The 18,867-nt window shown below is 38.7% G+C and overlaps 1 protein-coding gene across 8 annotated transcripts in view; it reads right to left on the bottom strand.

Annotated features, from left to right (window-relative positions):
* palm3 (paralemmin 3) overlaps nucleotides 1–16,254 on the bottom strand; it is a 33,895-nt gene extending 17,641 nt beyond the window's left edge. Inside the window, exons 1-2 of one of the 8 annotated variants that reach the window (XM_067497372.1) lie at nucleotides 961–1,053; nucleotides 63–233 (exon numbers count right to left, since the gene is read on the bottom strand). Coding sequence is in view for 1 of the 8 variants with exons in the window: in XM_067497370.1 (XP_067353471.1) it covers nucleotides 961–1,018 (58 nt within the window). In the remaining 7 variants the exon portion in view is untranslated. Of the gene's footprint in view, nucleotides 1–62; nucleotides 234–960; nucleotides 1,062–1,456; nucleotides 1,478–7,412; nucleotides 7,724–15,778 lie in introns of those variants that run through there. The other 7 variants (XM_067497373.1, XM_067497378.1, XM_067497371.1 and 4 more) reach the window with 7 other exon arrangements.
* Between the last annotated feature and the right edge of the window lie 2,613 nt (nucleotides 16,255–18,867).

The following is an 18,867-nucleotide window of genomic DNA, read 5'->3' as shown; positions in this document are numbered from 1 at the left end:
TTTTAATTCACTCCCAGAATTCAACCGGCTCACTGTTTTGAGAATTGAACCCATGCCATTACTTGAAATGAATCCTCTTAAATTTTCACTCTGTTGTGTTGTCCATCATTTTTAAAATACAGTGTGATCCGTTTGTCGTGTGTCAAAGCTGTCTATGATCGAAGAGGAGGATCAAACTGCATTTCTCTGTCAGTCCCCCAGACTCCCTGCTGCATCAGAGGATGCCTAGGCAGCTGATGAGTGGTAACACAAGACCAAAAGCAGAATTTCAGCCTTTGCTATTTATGAATCACAAAACTGGACAAATATTGGTTAGTAAAAGCCTTTTTCCTCACCATTTCCACCATCACCAAACATGCCCACCACACACCCATTAAGCATTTGTTTCTGTCATGACACAGCTTTAGGCATCTCAAAGAAAATAAGCACAGACTATATTTGTTTTCCCCTGCAGCTGACACTAAATGGGACAATATTTGAGCTCCCCAAAACTCAGAGGTACGCGAGAGAACAAGAAGCTCACAGCAACTCAGTCATTAGCGAGCTCCTGCCACCATGAGCTTTAGAGGGAAGCCTTTTAAAGCGTCTACTTTTAAAGTTGACTTGGGCGAGAAACACACTTATTTTTGGCCCACATGTTATTCTGTTTAGGTTGGGTATACAAACAATTTTAATCATGATACAGATAATTTCAACAAAAGACTGATCCTGAAAAGTGTAGCTTTTTATGTAAAGAAAGTAACAATCTTGTGTGATCAATTCTGCCCTACATTAAAAAAAATATTTAGCCATGACCACACATGAGATTTCACATTAAGGGAGATCTTAGTTACAAAGGCCCTGTCTCTCTAACAAATGTCAGCATTTCTTTTTTACATCAAAATACAATGGCACACTGTTACAGTTGGTTCAAGTTAAAGCTAAAACAGATCAGGATTCAGCTCCAACACTCATACTCACTCCGCAAGTTTCTCATTTCTCCCCAGAATATACGCTGCAGGAGATCTTTCAGGGCCATAGTGGGTGTCAGTTTTCACCATGAGAAACCTCTGCTTCCTAACACCTGAAGGATTCTTTCTGTGCTCTCCAGGTGTAGGGTGGGTGGAATGGTGGGGGAAAAGAAAAAAAGGGCCCCGATAAACCATTATGAAGATGTAGGTGTACTTTGTATGAAAGGGGAAACCAGAGGGATGAAATAAGAAAGCAGGGGGGAAGTTTTGATGGAGAAATAACCTCTTGCATGCCTTTCATTACTCTGGAGTTCTCTCAACAACTATAGTGGTGGGACGAGTGCAGGAATATAAGAATATATATATATATACATACACATTACATAGACACACAGAGAGACTCAGAAACAAGAGACAACATACTCTTCAAGAGCAACAGAGGTAGGAAGAGACAAAATCTCATTTTGGCAGTGTTTTGAATGACTGGAGGTGCAGTGACAGCTTACAGTATAAGCCTCCAAAGGGAGTGGAGGCTTGTGTCTCATCAGGGCTCAGGGAGAGCGCCTAGAATAGCAGCCAGAGATAAACAAGCAAATGCAAACAGAGGCTTTGATGAGGAGGTATTGAGGAGCTCCCCACAGACACACACAGACTTCAATAATTAGAGTCGATACAGGAGGGTAGAGAAGGGAAGGCTGACAAAGTCAAAAAGTTAAGAGACAGAGGAAGTCAAGGTGGAAGGAAGAGAGAGAGACAGAGATCCTGAGAGTGGAATGTAGCAACTAGTTTGAGATTCAGATGTCCACATAAAGGGACAACCTGTGACACAGAAGTAAGGAAAATCTTTTACAAGAGACCATAACTGTTTGAGAAAACAAAGAAAAGAGAAATTCCAGATTTATTCTATTGAGTCTCAGATCATTATCAAGCAAACTTATCCCAGCTGAAGCCACGATTATCAAGCAATCAACTCCACATTACACTCCAAAGCTTGACAGTACTTACATTTCTACATGATCTGCTCATGTTTCAGCAGACGTGCTTGTAGTGTGTAGTGTGTAGTACACACATACACACACACACACACACACACACACACACACACACACTCGTAAGAAAAACTCAACACAGGGGCACAGAAATCCCACTGCAGGCTAATGTTTTGGCAGTATAATTGCAGAGGGAAATGCACAGCAAGTATAAATCCTGAAAATGGCGTGCGGTCTGCGTCCTTGCAGAATTATAAACTTGTCTTAAAGCTGCATTCTCAGATTATCAGTAGCCAAAAATGCTGAACGTATCTGTATTTTTATAAGAAAAAGACTAAATTAGTAAAAGATTGTTTGACCTTTAATACAGAAGATGTCATAAATACAGAACAGTTAAAACACAAACCACACCCACACCATATGATACATGCCCAATGAATGACATCCTGTAAATTATGCCTTTTTCTATTAGGCAGGTACCAATTAGTTTTTACTAATGCAACATCTTTACTTTAATCATGAATTTTACACCTTAACTGTGAATTTTCACACAACTCCTACAATCCTCTTGTGGTATTAAGAAGGCAGAGCAACCCACAAATGTTCTGAGGGACCAAACAAAAACTGGTCTTGTTCACGGCACCCTCACATCTGTTAATTCACACTATATCCAGTACACCTCAGAACTCATCAGCAGTAATGAAACACCAATATGGCACATGGCAATGATACAGCTCAGCTACTACAGTATTTAATTACAGGCCCTGGTTCACCTGTCGCACCTGTTCCTAGCCAAGCCAGACGACTAAAACGACTCCGGCTCCACTATCATTAAAAAAAAAAAAAAAGGGGCACTTTTTGTTTTCAAGGCATTCATTTAGTGTCCTACACAAACAGTTGCCAGATGATAGGCTCCAGCCCCCCCAAGACCCACATAGGATAAGCGGTGAAACATAATGTAAGGATGGATAAATCAGAATATTACTGTACTTTCTTGGTGATAAAGGACTTTAATTGTGGCTTAGTCCTTAAACTCTTGGGTTCATAAAAGGAAAACAAATCAACAGCTTGTTCTGGATGTTGATATCGCATGAGTTTTTACGTCGGATGCCCTTCTTGCCGCAACACTCCCATTTTATCCGGGCTTGGGACCGGCACCAAGGTGGACCTTGGTGGATGGGCGGGGCCACACCTGGTGGGGTGGGATTCGAACCCGCGGTGTTCTCCATTCCAACGCAATGCTTGAAAACTGATTATTAACTATAATAGATGCAGATAACATATCTGTCAATAAAATGTCTCAGCCCTTAACTGGTTAATAGGTATGAACAGAAAACAATCACATGCAGCAAACTACAAAAGCTTAATCGTGTGTGTGCATAGTAAGACCCAGGAACTTTCTTCTAAGTGCAGCTGACTCTCAGTAATTCAATCTTACAGAAAACTGTCTGCATGGTTACTTAAGACACATTACTCCTGCCCAAGTGCAAAAGAATGTGTATCTGCCTTCAGTGCATGCGTGCTTGTTTATATAAAAATGTATATTTGCCTAGTGGGGTGCCATGAAGTCTATATGCTGAGGGCTGGCGTGGTGACTTTAGCTCTGTGGGAACAGATGGAGGAATAGTAGGGTGTCTGGAATGAACAATGAATAAAATAGATCATTTAGTATCACAGCTTGCTATGCATGACTTTTAAAAGGAATAATAACAGAGTTTATAAGATTGGAAATGGGAATCTTAAGCAATGTTATTAGTTTTATGCTGCTGTACTTTTTTTCTTTGCCAAAAACTATTTTGATGTTAGCTCAGTCCAAATCACAATGCATGTTAGAAAAAATAAAATAAAAAATCAAATCGAGCAAAAAAATGCAAAAGCTGAAGAATTTGCATATAATTTTCTGAGGGCTTAAACAGGCGGTCTCTGAAAAGACTGAGGGAGAGGCAATCAGCATGATCAGTGTTAGCTGATAAGTAGCCCTTTCATACTACCAATGCCTCATGTTTCGCTGTGCCTCATTCAAAATTATGGCAGCTCCAAAAGATAAAATTAGATAAGCTGTCTATGCAAACCACAGGTTTCATAAATGTGTTTACTGTATCTCCAACTATGAAATCAGGAACTAGCTTATTCAAATACAACATCTACTGTATGAAAGCACATTTTGTGAGAACAGTGTAGAAGGTCATTGACTGGGGCCTCACAGGGTTGGACGCTGGTTGAGGTGGCACATGAAAATTGAAGTTTCAGACAGATTTGGCAAAAAAGTAAGATGTTCTTTGTGCCAGGAGGGAATGTAGAAACAAACAAGAACACGAGTTCTTTCAAAAGACTATAAATACTGGGCAATAAACACGACAACATACACCGAGTTGTTAAAATGGCATCAAGTCGGGAGGGAGAGAGAGAGGGAGAGAGAGAGAGAGAGACCACAATTCCTTTTTGTGACAAACTGCATTTCCAAGGCTGTTACGTCACCAGCCACTGTGCTTTTCTGCACTTTGGAGTTTCTGCTTAATTTCTTAAGAGAGATGGGAAATGAAGACGAGGTGTGAGAGTAGTAAAGACAAAAGAGAGGGATTCAGACAAAGAACTATAGTACCTTATGTGAGCACGTTTGAGAATAAAGTAATAGTTTTATAAATTTCTAATACCTGTATTAGGGCCACTTTGCTGGAATTATCTTTTGTTCGATGCAAAGTTCATCTGCTTGAGGCTAATTTTCAAATATTGCTACTAGATTTCCCATTATCCTGTTCTGTTCCACACAGCAGGATTTCCAATTCCTTTCACTTTTAGGGAATTAAGTCATGCACTACAGCATAGTGTGTAAACTACAGAGTTGAGGAGTGTATTGGTGTATCTACCAAGAGTAGATAAGTAGAGGTTCCTACAATTACAGGATATTTATGTTGACTGGAACTAAAGGTTTTTAAGTTTCAGTTTGGACAGATTTACATTTTAGTCAGAGGGTGTTTCAAGGCCATTGTAATTTGAAAAAAAAAAAGAGTCCTTCCACTTGTGCGTTTGGGAACAGGAAAAGCACAAACATCATTGTCCTCCAAACGATAAGAGACAGAACATGTAATCGCAACAACCCTGATCTGTGAACTCACACATCCTCTGCTGTCATCACTGACCATCACTCAGGAAGAGCTACACTTAAGTACAAAGCCAGCTAATAATAAAACAATGTCATAGAACCTCAGTTGGAGATGGGGAAAATGAAAGAGGCAGTTACTCATTAACTTGAGAGATGAACAAAGCAAATTTCTCTGAAGTGTTTTTTCATTAACTATCTTCAGTTGCTTAACAGATTGCAGCAGAAATGACATTATTGGAGATGGATATTCTGCTTATTGAGATAGAAATAAATCTGATGCAGTGAGTGAGTGAGTGAGTGAGTGAGTGAGTGTGTGTGTGTGGTGGTGGTGGTATGGGCAAAAAAGCTCGAGGGAATGAAAACACTGCAATGCACAGCTGTGCCCCGTGCGTATGATTTAGTAAAGCATAGTGGGTTAATGTGTGATGTATGTATGTGCCTCTTACATTATAGTGTTGTAGACTTTGGAGCATGTTGGGGATTATAAGAGTTAATTACAAGCATCATAGAGTTCTCCAAATCAGTGGCACTGCTTCACTTCACCTGCTGTCTAACATCTGATGTAAAACAAAGCCTCACATAATAAGTGCACCTCAAAGAATCAAAGAAATTATCAACCTACAAAGCCTATATTTAATCAGCATATTAATGTAGCTATGTATACAGTACTGGGCTGGAGTGATCACAACAGGGCACGTGCACGTTCAGAGCATTAAAGTCACCACTGCAAGTGACTATTAATAGATATTTTCCAATGGGTCCCAGCATTTTGTAGTTCCATAGAACAAATACCTTTGCTCTCATTTTGACTCTGTGTTATGTGGCACACGCGCACACACTGTTCAGCAGGAAGTAGGCTGGTCTCAGCTTTTACCCACAGCTTCCAAGGGCATTAAAGGAACATAACACATGCACACAGCACTGCATCTCTGTTAAGGTCAGCCATGGACCTTCCTATATTTACCATCTTTGGTCGTTTACAAACCAATACTTTGATTTATGTACTGTAGATGATTAGCTCAGGTTTGTATTAATGTGTCTACTGAAATAGTCTGTGCTGCCAGAAGTTTGTGTCATTATCTCTTCAGCCAAACACACAGATGGTTGACATGGAACTAAATTCTGTCTTTGAGCACATACTGCTTGATATTGCCCTCTGATATTGGTATTTCCATTATGGGCAAGCTTCTGATCGCTGGCCATGTGAAAATTACCATCTGCTGCATGCATTTAAAATATGAAGTCTAAAAGTGAAAAAAAAACCAAAACCTGTCATGCACTCGTCAATTTAACAGAGGGGCTACAGAGATTAACACGGTCATAATGATGAAGCTGAAGAAAAGCGCACCATGCTACTTGAAATAGTCATCTTGGTTTAATGCATATATTCAAATTATAAAGATGTCACATTGTTGTGTCAGGCTAAGTGTACATATTTCAAAACAGTTCAGTTTGCGATGTATCGATCAGTCAAAACACAACAACTGTGTAGGTTATTTTCTGTAAAAAACTACAGCCCTTATAATGAAGCAAAATGATCAAAGTTTTAATTGTCAGATATGCCTGGTAGATGGGAAAGAGTGAGCTCCACAGTTTGATACATTAATTAATCTTTTCTTTAAACTATTCAGATTTTTTGCAGTGAACATGGGTCATATCAGTGGTTAAGTGCACTGTGCCTCATAGAGTGGTAATGATAAACTAACTATTGATTGTTAATGTGGCTGACTATGACTCTAAATAGTGGATAAAATAATGGTTGAAAACTTTAAATAATACTTTTCAGTATTTATTAGGTTGTCTCAGCACACTTGCCAATAAAAGGGAACTATGTAAAAAACTATGTAAAAAAAAGTAATATGCATTTGAATTTAATTTAAATGTTTACAGTATATGCTCACTAGCAAATACATTTACATTCAGTACAGACATGTTATCCAAACTGAAGGATTAAGGCTAGAGGGTACTGTGTGTCATACAGATTATAAAGATCTGTTGTGATTTGGGGATATACAAATTGAAAAAAAAAAGACTGCTTCTTTGTCAAGACAGAAGAAGAAAAAGGTTTCCTGTGGTGCATTTCTAACAAAGTAGCTTCTCAAGCAGTTTGTGTTGTAATACACATATAACTACAGCATGAGACACTGTGTGCCACTCAATCACCCACTCCTGAAAAGAATGAACAGAACAAACTACTCAACCAAATCATTTTTGTAATGTTCATAATTATTTAGGTTTCATACCATGTTTGTAATACAGTTTACTGCCGTGAACAGCACAAAATATTTTATTATAGTTTGCTTACTTTTGTTTTATAACAACATGTATGGCTATAGAAAGATATTCATCCATTCATTTTACAGTATGTACCTGTTTATCCTGTTCAGTGTTGTGGGGGGCTGGAGCCTATCCCCACTGTGATTGGGCGAGAGGAAGAGTACAGTCTGGACAGGTCACAGTCCATCTCAGGTCCAACACAGAGAGACATACACCGACAGATAACCATTCACATTCACATACAGGCTATTTAGAGTCAGCAATTAACCTAACATGCATGTCTTTGAATTTTGGAAGGAAGACCTTCCAAGACCTAGAGGAAAACCCACACAACCACGGGAAGAACATCCAAACTCCGTACAGAAAGGTCACAGAAAGGTTTCCTCATTTGTAGAGTACCAAGCATCCCACTAGGACAGCATCTGTCATGGAAAGTTATGACTTCTGAGCAGGACACAGTGGGCTAAGACAGACTGACTTAATCACTGTTGGTTATTGTGTTGACTTCTATGTAATCTACATCCTTATCTTCTCAAACATTGTGCCCCGACAGGTTGGCATTGACGTTCATGATAAGAGGAGAAACACAGGGTTTTTTTTTAACCCTGAGGTGGAATGCTGGTACACGTGTGTCACTACACAGGGAAAAGAGAAAGTCTAATTAAGGCTAAGTTAAAATGAGCCAAAACCAAAGGTCTCTGGAGGTATTTCGCAGGATATTAGTAAACAGTACCCACATTTTGCACATCTTAAGAAGTCTACATGTATAAACTTTGTTAAGGAAGTTTTAAATTCAAATAGTATCAAATCACAATGAAACTGGAGATGCAAATGCAAAGTTAACCAGAAAAGAAAGTAAAAGGTCATCACTATGGACTTTTCCATGGAGCCTCCGTTCAAACAAAGCCTAGTGCAAGATTATGATCAAGATAAGATTGGTTCTCATGACCTGCCTCACCAGTTCCACAGCTGACAAGTTTTGAAGGGAGAATGCTTCAGTAATGAGAAAGAGCAAGGGAACACTGAAAGAAAAATGGAAAGAAGAGACAGGATAAAAATGTAAAATCCTGGAAGGATCCAGAGCGGTTACAAGAAATGTGAGGGCATGAACTAGAGGAAGTGATGTGAAGATGGGGATCAGAGATTGAGACACCTGTTCTGACAAAGCCTGACAAGACAGTTGAGCTGGTGACACAACATTCTGCCTGCATCTCAATGACAGAAACCAAGCTCACACTGAGACACTCTCTAAAATATGTGCTCGTCTCCATAGTGTCTCACAGGCAGACACATGTACAGAGGTTTCACAAGAATCAAAGTGTGACACAAATTGTAACCACAATGGTTTGCCTACAGTTACAACTTTGTCAGTGACATTTTTACAAAAAAGTACAAAGTGAGGTTTTCAATATCAATTAATTATAATTGTATCCAATGTTTCTGTCCAACATAGTGATTACTTTACAACTGTGGTGGGTGACTAAATAGTGCTGCAATAAAGACAATATTCATAATACCAATTGGTTTTAGAGTACTGAACAGAGAAGTCAATATATTTACTCACAAGTCAACAGAAAATGAACTTGTGAAACATTGCTAATCAATTAATAGCTTACGTTATTTTTCTCTTATGGTTATTTTATCATTATGGTCCAAGCTTCTATTGCTTTTTAACTGCTGTAAATGGAACAGACATACGTCTTCCCCGTCTGTGTGTGCCTTTATCCCTGCCAAAGACACAATATTTATATGGATAACAATGAATATTTTTGGGAATTGTTCAGTTGTCAAAACAAGGCAAGTAATTTGATCTCACTAAGGAGTTTTAACTGACACTACTAGACAATTAAACAATCATAAAAAGAAACCAACAAAGACTACTAATAATGAAAAAGACTTTGCATACAGTAAGACTGAGGACAGACAAGAATCACTGTGGATATGTCACAGAAACTCGAGCACATTCAGTTCTCTTTTATGAAAATAAAAGTTCAGGAGCACTTTTTATCAAGCAGTAGTACTTTAGAAACCTAGCGCACCAGCAAAATGCCATTAACATAAAGGAAAAGGTGTCTTTTTCAGCCCAAAATGGCTCTGTCTTTCCTGCTTCACAAATGCACGCGGTCAGTGTAGAGCTTCATTGAAATTGCTGGCTGCAGGTAATTCATTCATTCATGCTGCTTTGTGGTTTAATCACTCACCACGCTATGCATTAGGAAGAGGTTTAACTGTGTTAATGAAAAGCAGATTTTGACAGGTGGCATTCCCATAGCACAATGGAATATATAAAAAAACAACAAAAAAAGGTCTGACTTGGCTTCAGTACAATCGATAAGTCTGATACATTCAATTGGTTCATCCCTTTTTCTGATTTTACAACTATTTTATATTTTTTATATTCCTGTTTCTGACTCTCCATGTACAGAACGCAAATGATATTGGTGTTTGTAGGGGTTGTCTTTGCATTTCGAAGAAGTGGCGTGAGACATGTTCTGTCTTGCTTCTGTCATTTCTCAGTGTCAGAGGGATTAGAGTGTGTGTGTGTGTGTGTGTGTGTGTGTGTGTGTGTGTGTGTGTGTGTGTGTGTGTTGAGAGAGAGAAACAGGTTTGGAAAGGAATGCTGGACTGGTGTAATCCGGTCTCAGCTCATTTTCACCATTGTCATGAAGCTGAATGCCTGTAGCCCCGTTAGCCGTTGGGCCTCGTCAGCTCAGTTGCGATTACGCACATGATCTCACATAAAATGCTGCTGCACTGCAGCCTCAATCAGAAATTAATCACACCAAAACAACAGAGTATAACATTACAAGAGAACAGTTACAAATATTAATTATCAAAATCAAATCTTCACAGATTTTTTTTTATTTTAAAAGAACTTTGAGGTAAAGCAGCTCACTCACACCAGTTGATAGGACTTTCTGATGTTGAGTTTGTGCAAATCTATTTAAGGGTGTTGAGTCACCTTGTAAATGTCTAGTCAGGCAACATAATGTTTAACTTTCCTCCTCCCTCATGTTCACAGTGGACAAACAAACTCAATTCCAGCCCACTGTGAAGAAATTACAGACAACACACTGATCCCTCAATACACAGCTGTTCAAGGTCTGGGAGGCTGTAGTTATGAAAGTGATGTAGGATGAATATACAGCAAAATGACTAGTGAAACATGAATTTAAGATCATAAGAACATCCTATTTAAAGCACAATAATGTTAACAGTATCTGACTCAGCTGCACAGTGATTTGACTTTACCTCTGTTCTTAGCTCAATGTCACAAGGAGGAGAACAGATACCCCTCCTTGAAGGAGCTAACACAAACTTTCTTATAAACCATAAAGCCTCTTAACTTTAAGGCACGTCACTTATTATTCTCGAGGCTTTTAAAATAAATGGTGACTGCTGTTCCCTCTGTTTATTATCTCCATTAAGACTCAGTAGACTTGTATGTCTTTGGGAATTTTAAAGAGAATCTTTGCATTTCACTGGACCTGATGATCTCTCTGTACTCAGAATAATCATTAAGACACTTGCTATGCAACTAGCTTTAGTTCATTATTCGCAGATTCTTCCTATTCCTCTGCTTGCCTGCTTTAGACTGTCTCCGGGATCTTTTGTTAAAGATATGAATATCCTGTAATTCATGTGTTTCTCTCCCTCCCTTTTTCTTTTAAACATACTTTTTAAGGGTATGTCTTTATTGTTGTGTGTATATTTGATCTTCTATAAAAGTTTCTGAAACATTTGATAAAAGTTAAAATAAACTTGTTGAAGAGTCTGAAAATTATTCATGTAATTTTTAATTTTTCACCCAGGTCTTGTTGCAAAGCCATTTGTATCCCGCTTAAAGCCCTTCTCAGGACCCAAAACTGTGGGATTTCAACGACTGTGTAACCAGCACTTTACACCACCGTTGACTCAGGGTCAACAGCCTGGTACAGAGTGATGCTTCCTCTCTCTAGAGCAACATAATGTGTGCTTCAAGGTTTTAGTCAATGCTCCAAGGTTATAAACATACTGAGGACAGTGAAGATATGTTCTCTTGACTTTGGCAACCAAATTATATAATCTGTCTATCTTCAACCTTTGGAGTGTCACAAATGAAAAAGGACAAAGAGGACATTTTGCAAATTACAGATAATGTCGAAAATGAGGCTGACTACAAAACAAATTATATCCCAGCTAGCCAGATGTACAGCTATAGCATGGAGAGTGGATTTAGTCTACTTAAAATGAAGTATAAATGTTGCATGCGCTGATTAATTGAAATTAAACAGCGTGCAAACAGCATTCAGACTGCACTTTAAGATAACAGTAAGCATGACAAACAAGTTTCTTGAACCAACCACAAAAAGACTAATTTACAGTTTTTAAAAACCAATATGTCAAGGACACCATAATAGACAGATAAATGGGCTGGAGCAACAACAACAACAACAAAAAAAAAACACCATGCAATCAGCCCGACAAGGCCACAGAATGAATCACTGCTTCTCCCTATGCATTGCTTTTAATGTGTGATTTACAAATTCATTAGACAGCCAGGCCACAGAGGATGGTGGCTAGTGCTGACAGAGCTGCAGTAGTAAGCAGTGCAACAAGGGTTGGGATTTTTATTGCAACTGAGTGCCAAGCTAAAAGTACTCATGTAGGCAGCAAAGAATTTGTTAAGGAATTCTATTCCTCCAGTGATGACGTTTATATTGTATGTGTGACAAGTATTTTGACCGGGACTCAGCCGCCAAAACCACACCACAGGCTTGGAAAACCAGTTCAGCTTGTGAATTGGGAAAGATCAAACATTTTTTACCATTTAAATTACTCAACATACACATCTCAAATTAGCTGCATCTTTGGAAGGAAGTGGAATATTAAACAGTGAGTGGCAGCTCTGAATTAGAATAATACTTACATCTCTCCCAAAACCAACATGTACACACAGCAAAATTTCTAATGTTTAGTTGTGTTCAATCAATTTCAGGCATGTTACCTAAATTATATTCCATTTGTGATGTGCGCTCATGCTCTGCCAAGACTACAACTACAGACCAACACATGAGTAAACAAACACTGTTCAGGTAATTGTTGCTTACAGTCTATAGCAGAAGATTCTTCTCCATCCCCTGCTCTATAATTTTCCAGAAACTATCAACCAGTAATCACACTAATGTATATTTGTTTATGTATGATGTTTAGATGGTGCGTCATTTATGATGTCTATTTGTTTCATGTAGATATTAACCACTGTGACGCAAAAGACAGAAGAGCAGCAAATTCTTATAGCCAAGAAACTTGAAATATGACTGCATAAAATTATCGGGCAACTAAATTTTTAATAAACTCATCATTTGAGATTTGGCCTGGATGTTCATCACAATAGGCACTTTACTATAGCACTGATATAACATTTGCTATATAAAAATCACGATGAAATCAATTAATGGAGACTGTGAAATTTGGCTGGATTAAGACTAGATTTCTTAAATATTTGTTAAAAAGCTAATAAAAGTTATTTCAGTCTGTCGGTGTGTTATGGTTGTGATTGTCTATGTAATTCTCTAATCCTTGTCTGCTTGATGCTATCTGTTTGCCAAGATACACAGTGATGTAAAGTCCCACCAAAAAAACACTGTCTGTGCCTTAAGAAACTAAAGGTCACACTGAGACAGAAAAAGAAAGAAGTGTGTGATGGCATCTGAGCTATGACAGGAATTACACTATGACATAATATGAAACGCGTGGGTCAGGCGAGCTTCTGGGAGAGTAGTGGTAAGTCTTAATAAAGGAATTTTAGCCTAACAAGACTTTAAAACTAAATGACCCTCATTTTATCTTGTTATACATATAAATGTCGTTTCAATAAATGTCTCCAGTGGTGCTAGAGAAGCTCTCTTAGTCACCAGAGTTATTTTGACTTGGAGAACAGAAACAAAGATGGTAAATCTGAACAACTTAACACAGAGGGTCTAATTCAAGAGGCTTTCGAGCTGCATTAAGTGTAGGATGCAACATTTTAGACTTCAGGTATCTCAGCCTCTAGTGTAGTATAGTACACCTGTAAGACAGAAACTGTGGTACCAGTAGGATCATCCAAATATGAGATATAGAATATCTGAGTTGCAGAATATTGCAATTTTAATTTATTTTAGCATTAATAAAGAGCACATTATGTGTATACACCTCAAATTTCAGAAGGTTTCTCAGCATGTTGTGCTAACGTTGTTCCCCTGGGAACCAACTCTTTATTTATCATTTCCATTGTTGAGCTGAACCCTCTTCACTAGAACAAGAGAAAAAAAAGCTTTCTGTGTGGCTTTTGTCTTAGTGAGCTGAAGTTTCCAGGTGAACCATTTTAGTGCATGCTTTGCTGTCTCAATCTAATCTTCTGTATAGTCATAATAATAACAGCCTGAAGCACAGTGTGTTTGTGCAATGTGCAGTGAGTCCATCAGAGCAGGGGAAACATGACATAAAAAGAGGGAAAGTAATGTAGAACTCTGAAAAATTATGTAACACAATGAACAGGGGTCATCATTTATCAGGCATTGCTTCATATACGTGCTCTGTACAGGGGAATAGTTTATAGCTACTGCACGTAAACAGATTAGCTGAAATTAAAATAAACTAAACAATCACACTCGAGGTAGTTTCTGTTTACAATGTTACAGTGAGAGGGACAGAATAGTGAAAATCCAATGGAGCTGAGGATGGACTGACATGTTGAGAGATAAGCTGGGTCTGATGTGGCAGAGAGATACTGAAACTGCATCTACCCCTGCCGTTTTCCAAGCAAAGAAGTGGTGGATTTCACTTCACTCCTAGCTATTCTTTGGTCTCCTCCCCTTTATCTTTCCATTTTTTAATCTCCCTCTGCCTTGTCAGAGCCTCTCTTCAACAAGATTTGAAAAGCTAAAACTCGTACTGATTGGTGGTGCTGACGACCACACAGTTTCTCCTGCTCTTTTATCTGTCTTTAACAGCTATCTCACCCACTCTACCCCCTCTCCCATCCTCTTTGTACATTTGAGTAGATTTCTGCAGATTCATATCTAAACCAAACGGCTTTGCAAGTGAGTAGCGCATCGACCTGGGTTCTATGATGTATTTCATAAAACATTTCAGCTGAAAACCAACAAACAGGCCAACAGATAGGATGAAGAAATTACTTTCACCTAGAATCTGGTTTTATTCTCCATGCATGCAGCAGTTTTGTTACACATGAAATATGCTATTTGATAGTTGCACAAAAGACACATGGCCTCAACATACTCTTGGTAACAGTACACCCAAGATAGGATACCTATAATATCACAAATACTTCAAAACCGCTGCCGAAGGACAGAAGGGTAAGGCTGATGCTGACACCAACTAAAGTTAATCTCACAGGGCACGGATTAGCTAAATCGGGATTTGTTTGCCTGTGTCATTATAAAACAAAACGAGCTGGTCTGTAGTCAGCTGAGTGCTTCGGTTGCATTCACACTCATAAATTCCAAAATAACCTTCACCCTCATCTATTATGTTCAACTTCTTGCTGAGCCCTCAGTCATAAGCAGACAAACTTTTGAGACACAACTCCTTCCTAAAATTTCAAATTAAGCCAGAGGTGAGTAACACACCCTGGATGTGGCCTCAGAAAGCCCCTCAATTCTTCAGGCTGACAGAAGAAGAGCCATGTCAGGAGCTCCTGCTGGGATGTCTGCTTGTAAATCAGTATGCATCGGTGCATGCTGAGCAGTGTTTGTTTGACTGGTTGAGACTTTGAAAGTGACTCTTTGTACAGCACATTTCTGGCATAGCTGTGGTTAAAAAAGTGATGAAACAGCTATGTGTTACCCCGCAAAGACAGCGAGTTATATATGAGTCAGAAAACCAAAGTGTGCTTAATCTGATATGGAGCTCTCAAGAACATGACTGCACGACGTGTGTTTTGTATGCAAGTGGGTAAGTGTTGCAGCTATGATGCAGTTGCAAGATCAGCTGGAAAAGTTTCAAATGATAGCCTTGCTACACTGCATTGTAAAACCGCTGTAAACATCTGGCTGACATGATGATTGGGCACTTAATAACTAATAAACACAGCAGGTCCCAAACACTGCACTGAAAGAAGTGTAGGACACAAAAAGGTATGTGTGCTAAATATTAAAACTAGCATAATTAATGCAGTGACCAAGCTCACAGCTGTTCACAATTAAAATCTTGCTTGTATCCAATTGGAAAACATCTACTGTCTAGTGCAGGTCAGGATTTAAAAAGCCAAAGAGAAACAGAATTTTTTTTTTTTTTAAGTGACTTATGCAGAGTCAAAGTACTTAGATGTGTAACTTTTTGTTTTGTAATGACTAACAAACGTCAGTCCAACTCTGGCTGGGCTCACTTCCACCACTTGGCCCAATTTCAAAAGGTGTTACAAACCCCATCGAGCATTAGTTCATATTCGTTGGTGATAAAAACACACTTACCTGTTCAAACTTTGCCAGCTGATGATTCAAGTGCAACAAACGGCAGGAAAACGAAACCAAGCAGAAACGCGGAGATAGTAGACACACGTCAAAACAGCGGAAAACAGAGGAACTCCCCTTTTCCAGCTCAATGAATTAATGTAATGTGGGAAAAGAAATAAAATGCGACACGAACTTCCTCGTGTGGTTGAACACCTGAGGAGCCTCGTCACATCAACACCGGATGTCGTTAGTTTACCTAAACATTTAACTTTCCGTATACAGTTTGTATCCAAAGACGAGTCATCGGTTCAAAGAAGAAGAAAAAGAAAAAAGAAAAAGAAAAGCAAAGTTAAAACCTTCACGGAAAGCTGTTGTCAGCTTGTCCCTTCGTGTCTCAGCTCGTCAGTGGGAGGAATGAAGCGGGTCGGTCCGTGGTTACCTGACTCCTCCAGTCCTGACGGGGAGGCCAGTTCTGCACACTGCTGCAGCCTCACGTTTCCTGTTGTTCTCGGGGACTGTTGGGAAACACCTTTGCTCCAACTCCACAGGTTCCCGATGCTCTCTGCTTCTCATAGAATTTGATGATAAAGGATGAAGTTGTAAATAAATAAATAAAATCTTATACCTACTTTGCTGATAATTTGAATCTAATCCCTTTTATCATATGTTGTGTTTCCTGCAGGTTGTGAAGACTTCTATGAAATATAGATTAGTACTAATCAGAAAATAGGTAAAATAAAAGCATACAATATACAAAATGTCATCTATTAATGCCATTTAATATATATATTCTAATATTTGTATCCATTTGCAAAAGAGGGCAGCAGTTACAAGCGGCCCGTCTTCTTTATCATCTCTTAAGAAAGAAGATGGGATTTAAATTACAAGACAAGCAACACATCATCTCGGAATGCTAGGTTATAGGGTTAGTCTACCATGTAATTTTGTAAGTCAAAGATTTAATTGGACATCTCTCAGTGAAGTCTGATGATAATGACCTACTAAGCAGTGAATTAGCATGAATTGACAAGTCTGTCTTTATATTACTTAGATAACATTTACTTATGCAAAGCTCATTTTTCCAGGTAAATGTACTCTGTGTTAAAGACAATATTCTTATAGCCTTCATTCAATTTGACTTCGACTGGGACCAGTGTTCCTTGCCTGTGACCAAATTTGCCTTGATGCTACTGCCAAAAAAGTTAAATGTCCTTGAAACTCTCCACAGTACCATATACCCTGGAGTAGTAAGGATAAAATGTTCTGTTCATAAGTAAGAGCAAGGGCAGGCAAAAAGCACTGTTTAACTACTATATGTGTAGTAATGGGAAAAAAAATAGGCCAAGCTATTTTTATGTATTTTTCATTATAGATAACTCATATTTCATTTATACTACAACATTATTTAGGCTCATTTTCCCATAATTGATAGCTTTTTTTATGTGCTGAAATCCAGGGTATGAACCCCTGAAGAACTGATCTAACATCTTGACTACGGTCAGTATCTTAGCCACATAAATTACAGCGTAGCTGACCTGTGCTGTATCTCCTTTGTAAACCCCCTTTGCTAAAATCTGATTAATTCTTAATGGCGTAAAATTCTGAACATGGCGATTTGAAAGCAGGAGTGTCTTGGCTGTGATCCACAGAGTGTGAAATGAGCACATCCACTGACTCGGCCTACTTCTTATTCCCCAAGACAATTCAGAGGCTTCATACGAACAGCCATACGGGGAGCACACAGGCTCACTTTCCCTTAACAATATGTCAAAATAGTCTTTATGTATGCAATGTGAGGTTTTGTAGTATAAGCACCCATTCTGATTACTTGCTTTTGTGCTTTTGTACCTGTGCTCACACATTCAAGAACTTTCTAAACACTGCTCAGGATTGTATGAGCTTGCATAGTGTACTGTAAAAATAGCAGTATGGGGCTCTGTGTTTGTGCATGGGTGTATACAATAAATGTTGTATATAAACATAGAATAATGTCAGTGGTTTCTGACTTGATTGTTTATCGTTATTTGAGATCGGGATAGAGTTGCCTGGGTCAGCTCTGGTTACCCTGTGTATTTTTCAACGACTCTGGGAGCAGAAATGTTAGGAAACCATTAACAAGGCAGATGCTTGTTAACGAAAAGTTATAATCACTCAGCTGCCTGGTGCTATGTACTATAGTTTACGGAAGTATGAAAATACTTCACTTACTTGTATTGTGCTTTTGTGTGAAGAAGAACTGCTTCCATACTGCCAGGCAATAACATCAATATTTAATGATTGTACAAGTCAACAGATTATGTTCAGTGCCAGTGTTTTTTGCTGTATTTTGCCATGTCTGCACATGGTAGTGGTATATGCAAAGCTACAATATTCAACTCAAGTCAGATTATGGATCACTGCCCCCCGTTAAGCCTTCCCTCTCTCTGCTCTAAAACAGCTTTGCTTCACTCTGTATGCGCCACGATACAAATCATTACAATTTCTATCGAAGACTTTGTTTAAGGTTAGGGTGAGGATTAGGGCTAGGCAAGCAGTGGTCACAGTTAAGGTTAGGGTACATCTCAAGTGGCGGATTATGAGCCAGTGTCCCTGAAGTGATGGAAACAAGTGTGCGTATCTGTGGCCATCCTGTGTTTTTGCTACAGTATGATAGAATCCCTTATTTCACCCATGACTTTGACAACTCCTTTCACTCTTTACATTCACCTACATGATGATTTATTTTATGCCATGCATCACTCAGTAAAGGCAGGCAGCTATATCTAATGACATCCATTGTCATGGAAGTGATGTTACTGTGAACTGCACACATATAGAGTATGAGTTATACTGATGAGGCAGATAATATACATGTCCTTTGGGTGGCTGTAAAAGACAGATAATAATATATTCTCTGAAATATACTGCAGTTTTTCTACGTCCTTGCAAACATAAAAGCCTTTCATCAAATGTCAAACTCTTGCTTGCTTTTACCACTTCAGCCTTCACAATACTAAGACCATACAATAGGAAATGGCTTTTATGGACTTATGTAGGTTTATTGAAGTGGAATAATGGGAAGGAAAAGAGTAAGAGGAATACAATGCATTGATTAAGTTAGCACAATA

Source organism: Channa argus, chromosome 3 (genome assembly GCF_033026475.1).
Source record: "Channa argus isolate prfri chromosome 3, Channa argus male v1.0, whole genome shotgun sequence".
Lineage (NCBI taxonomy): Eukaryota > Metazoa > Chordata > Actinopteri > Anabantiformes > Channidae > Channa > Channa argus.
Note: the sequence above shows the minus strand (reverse complement) of the source record. Positions and strands in the feature narration are given on the sequence as shown.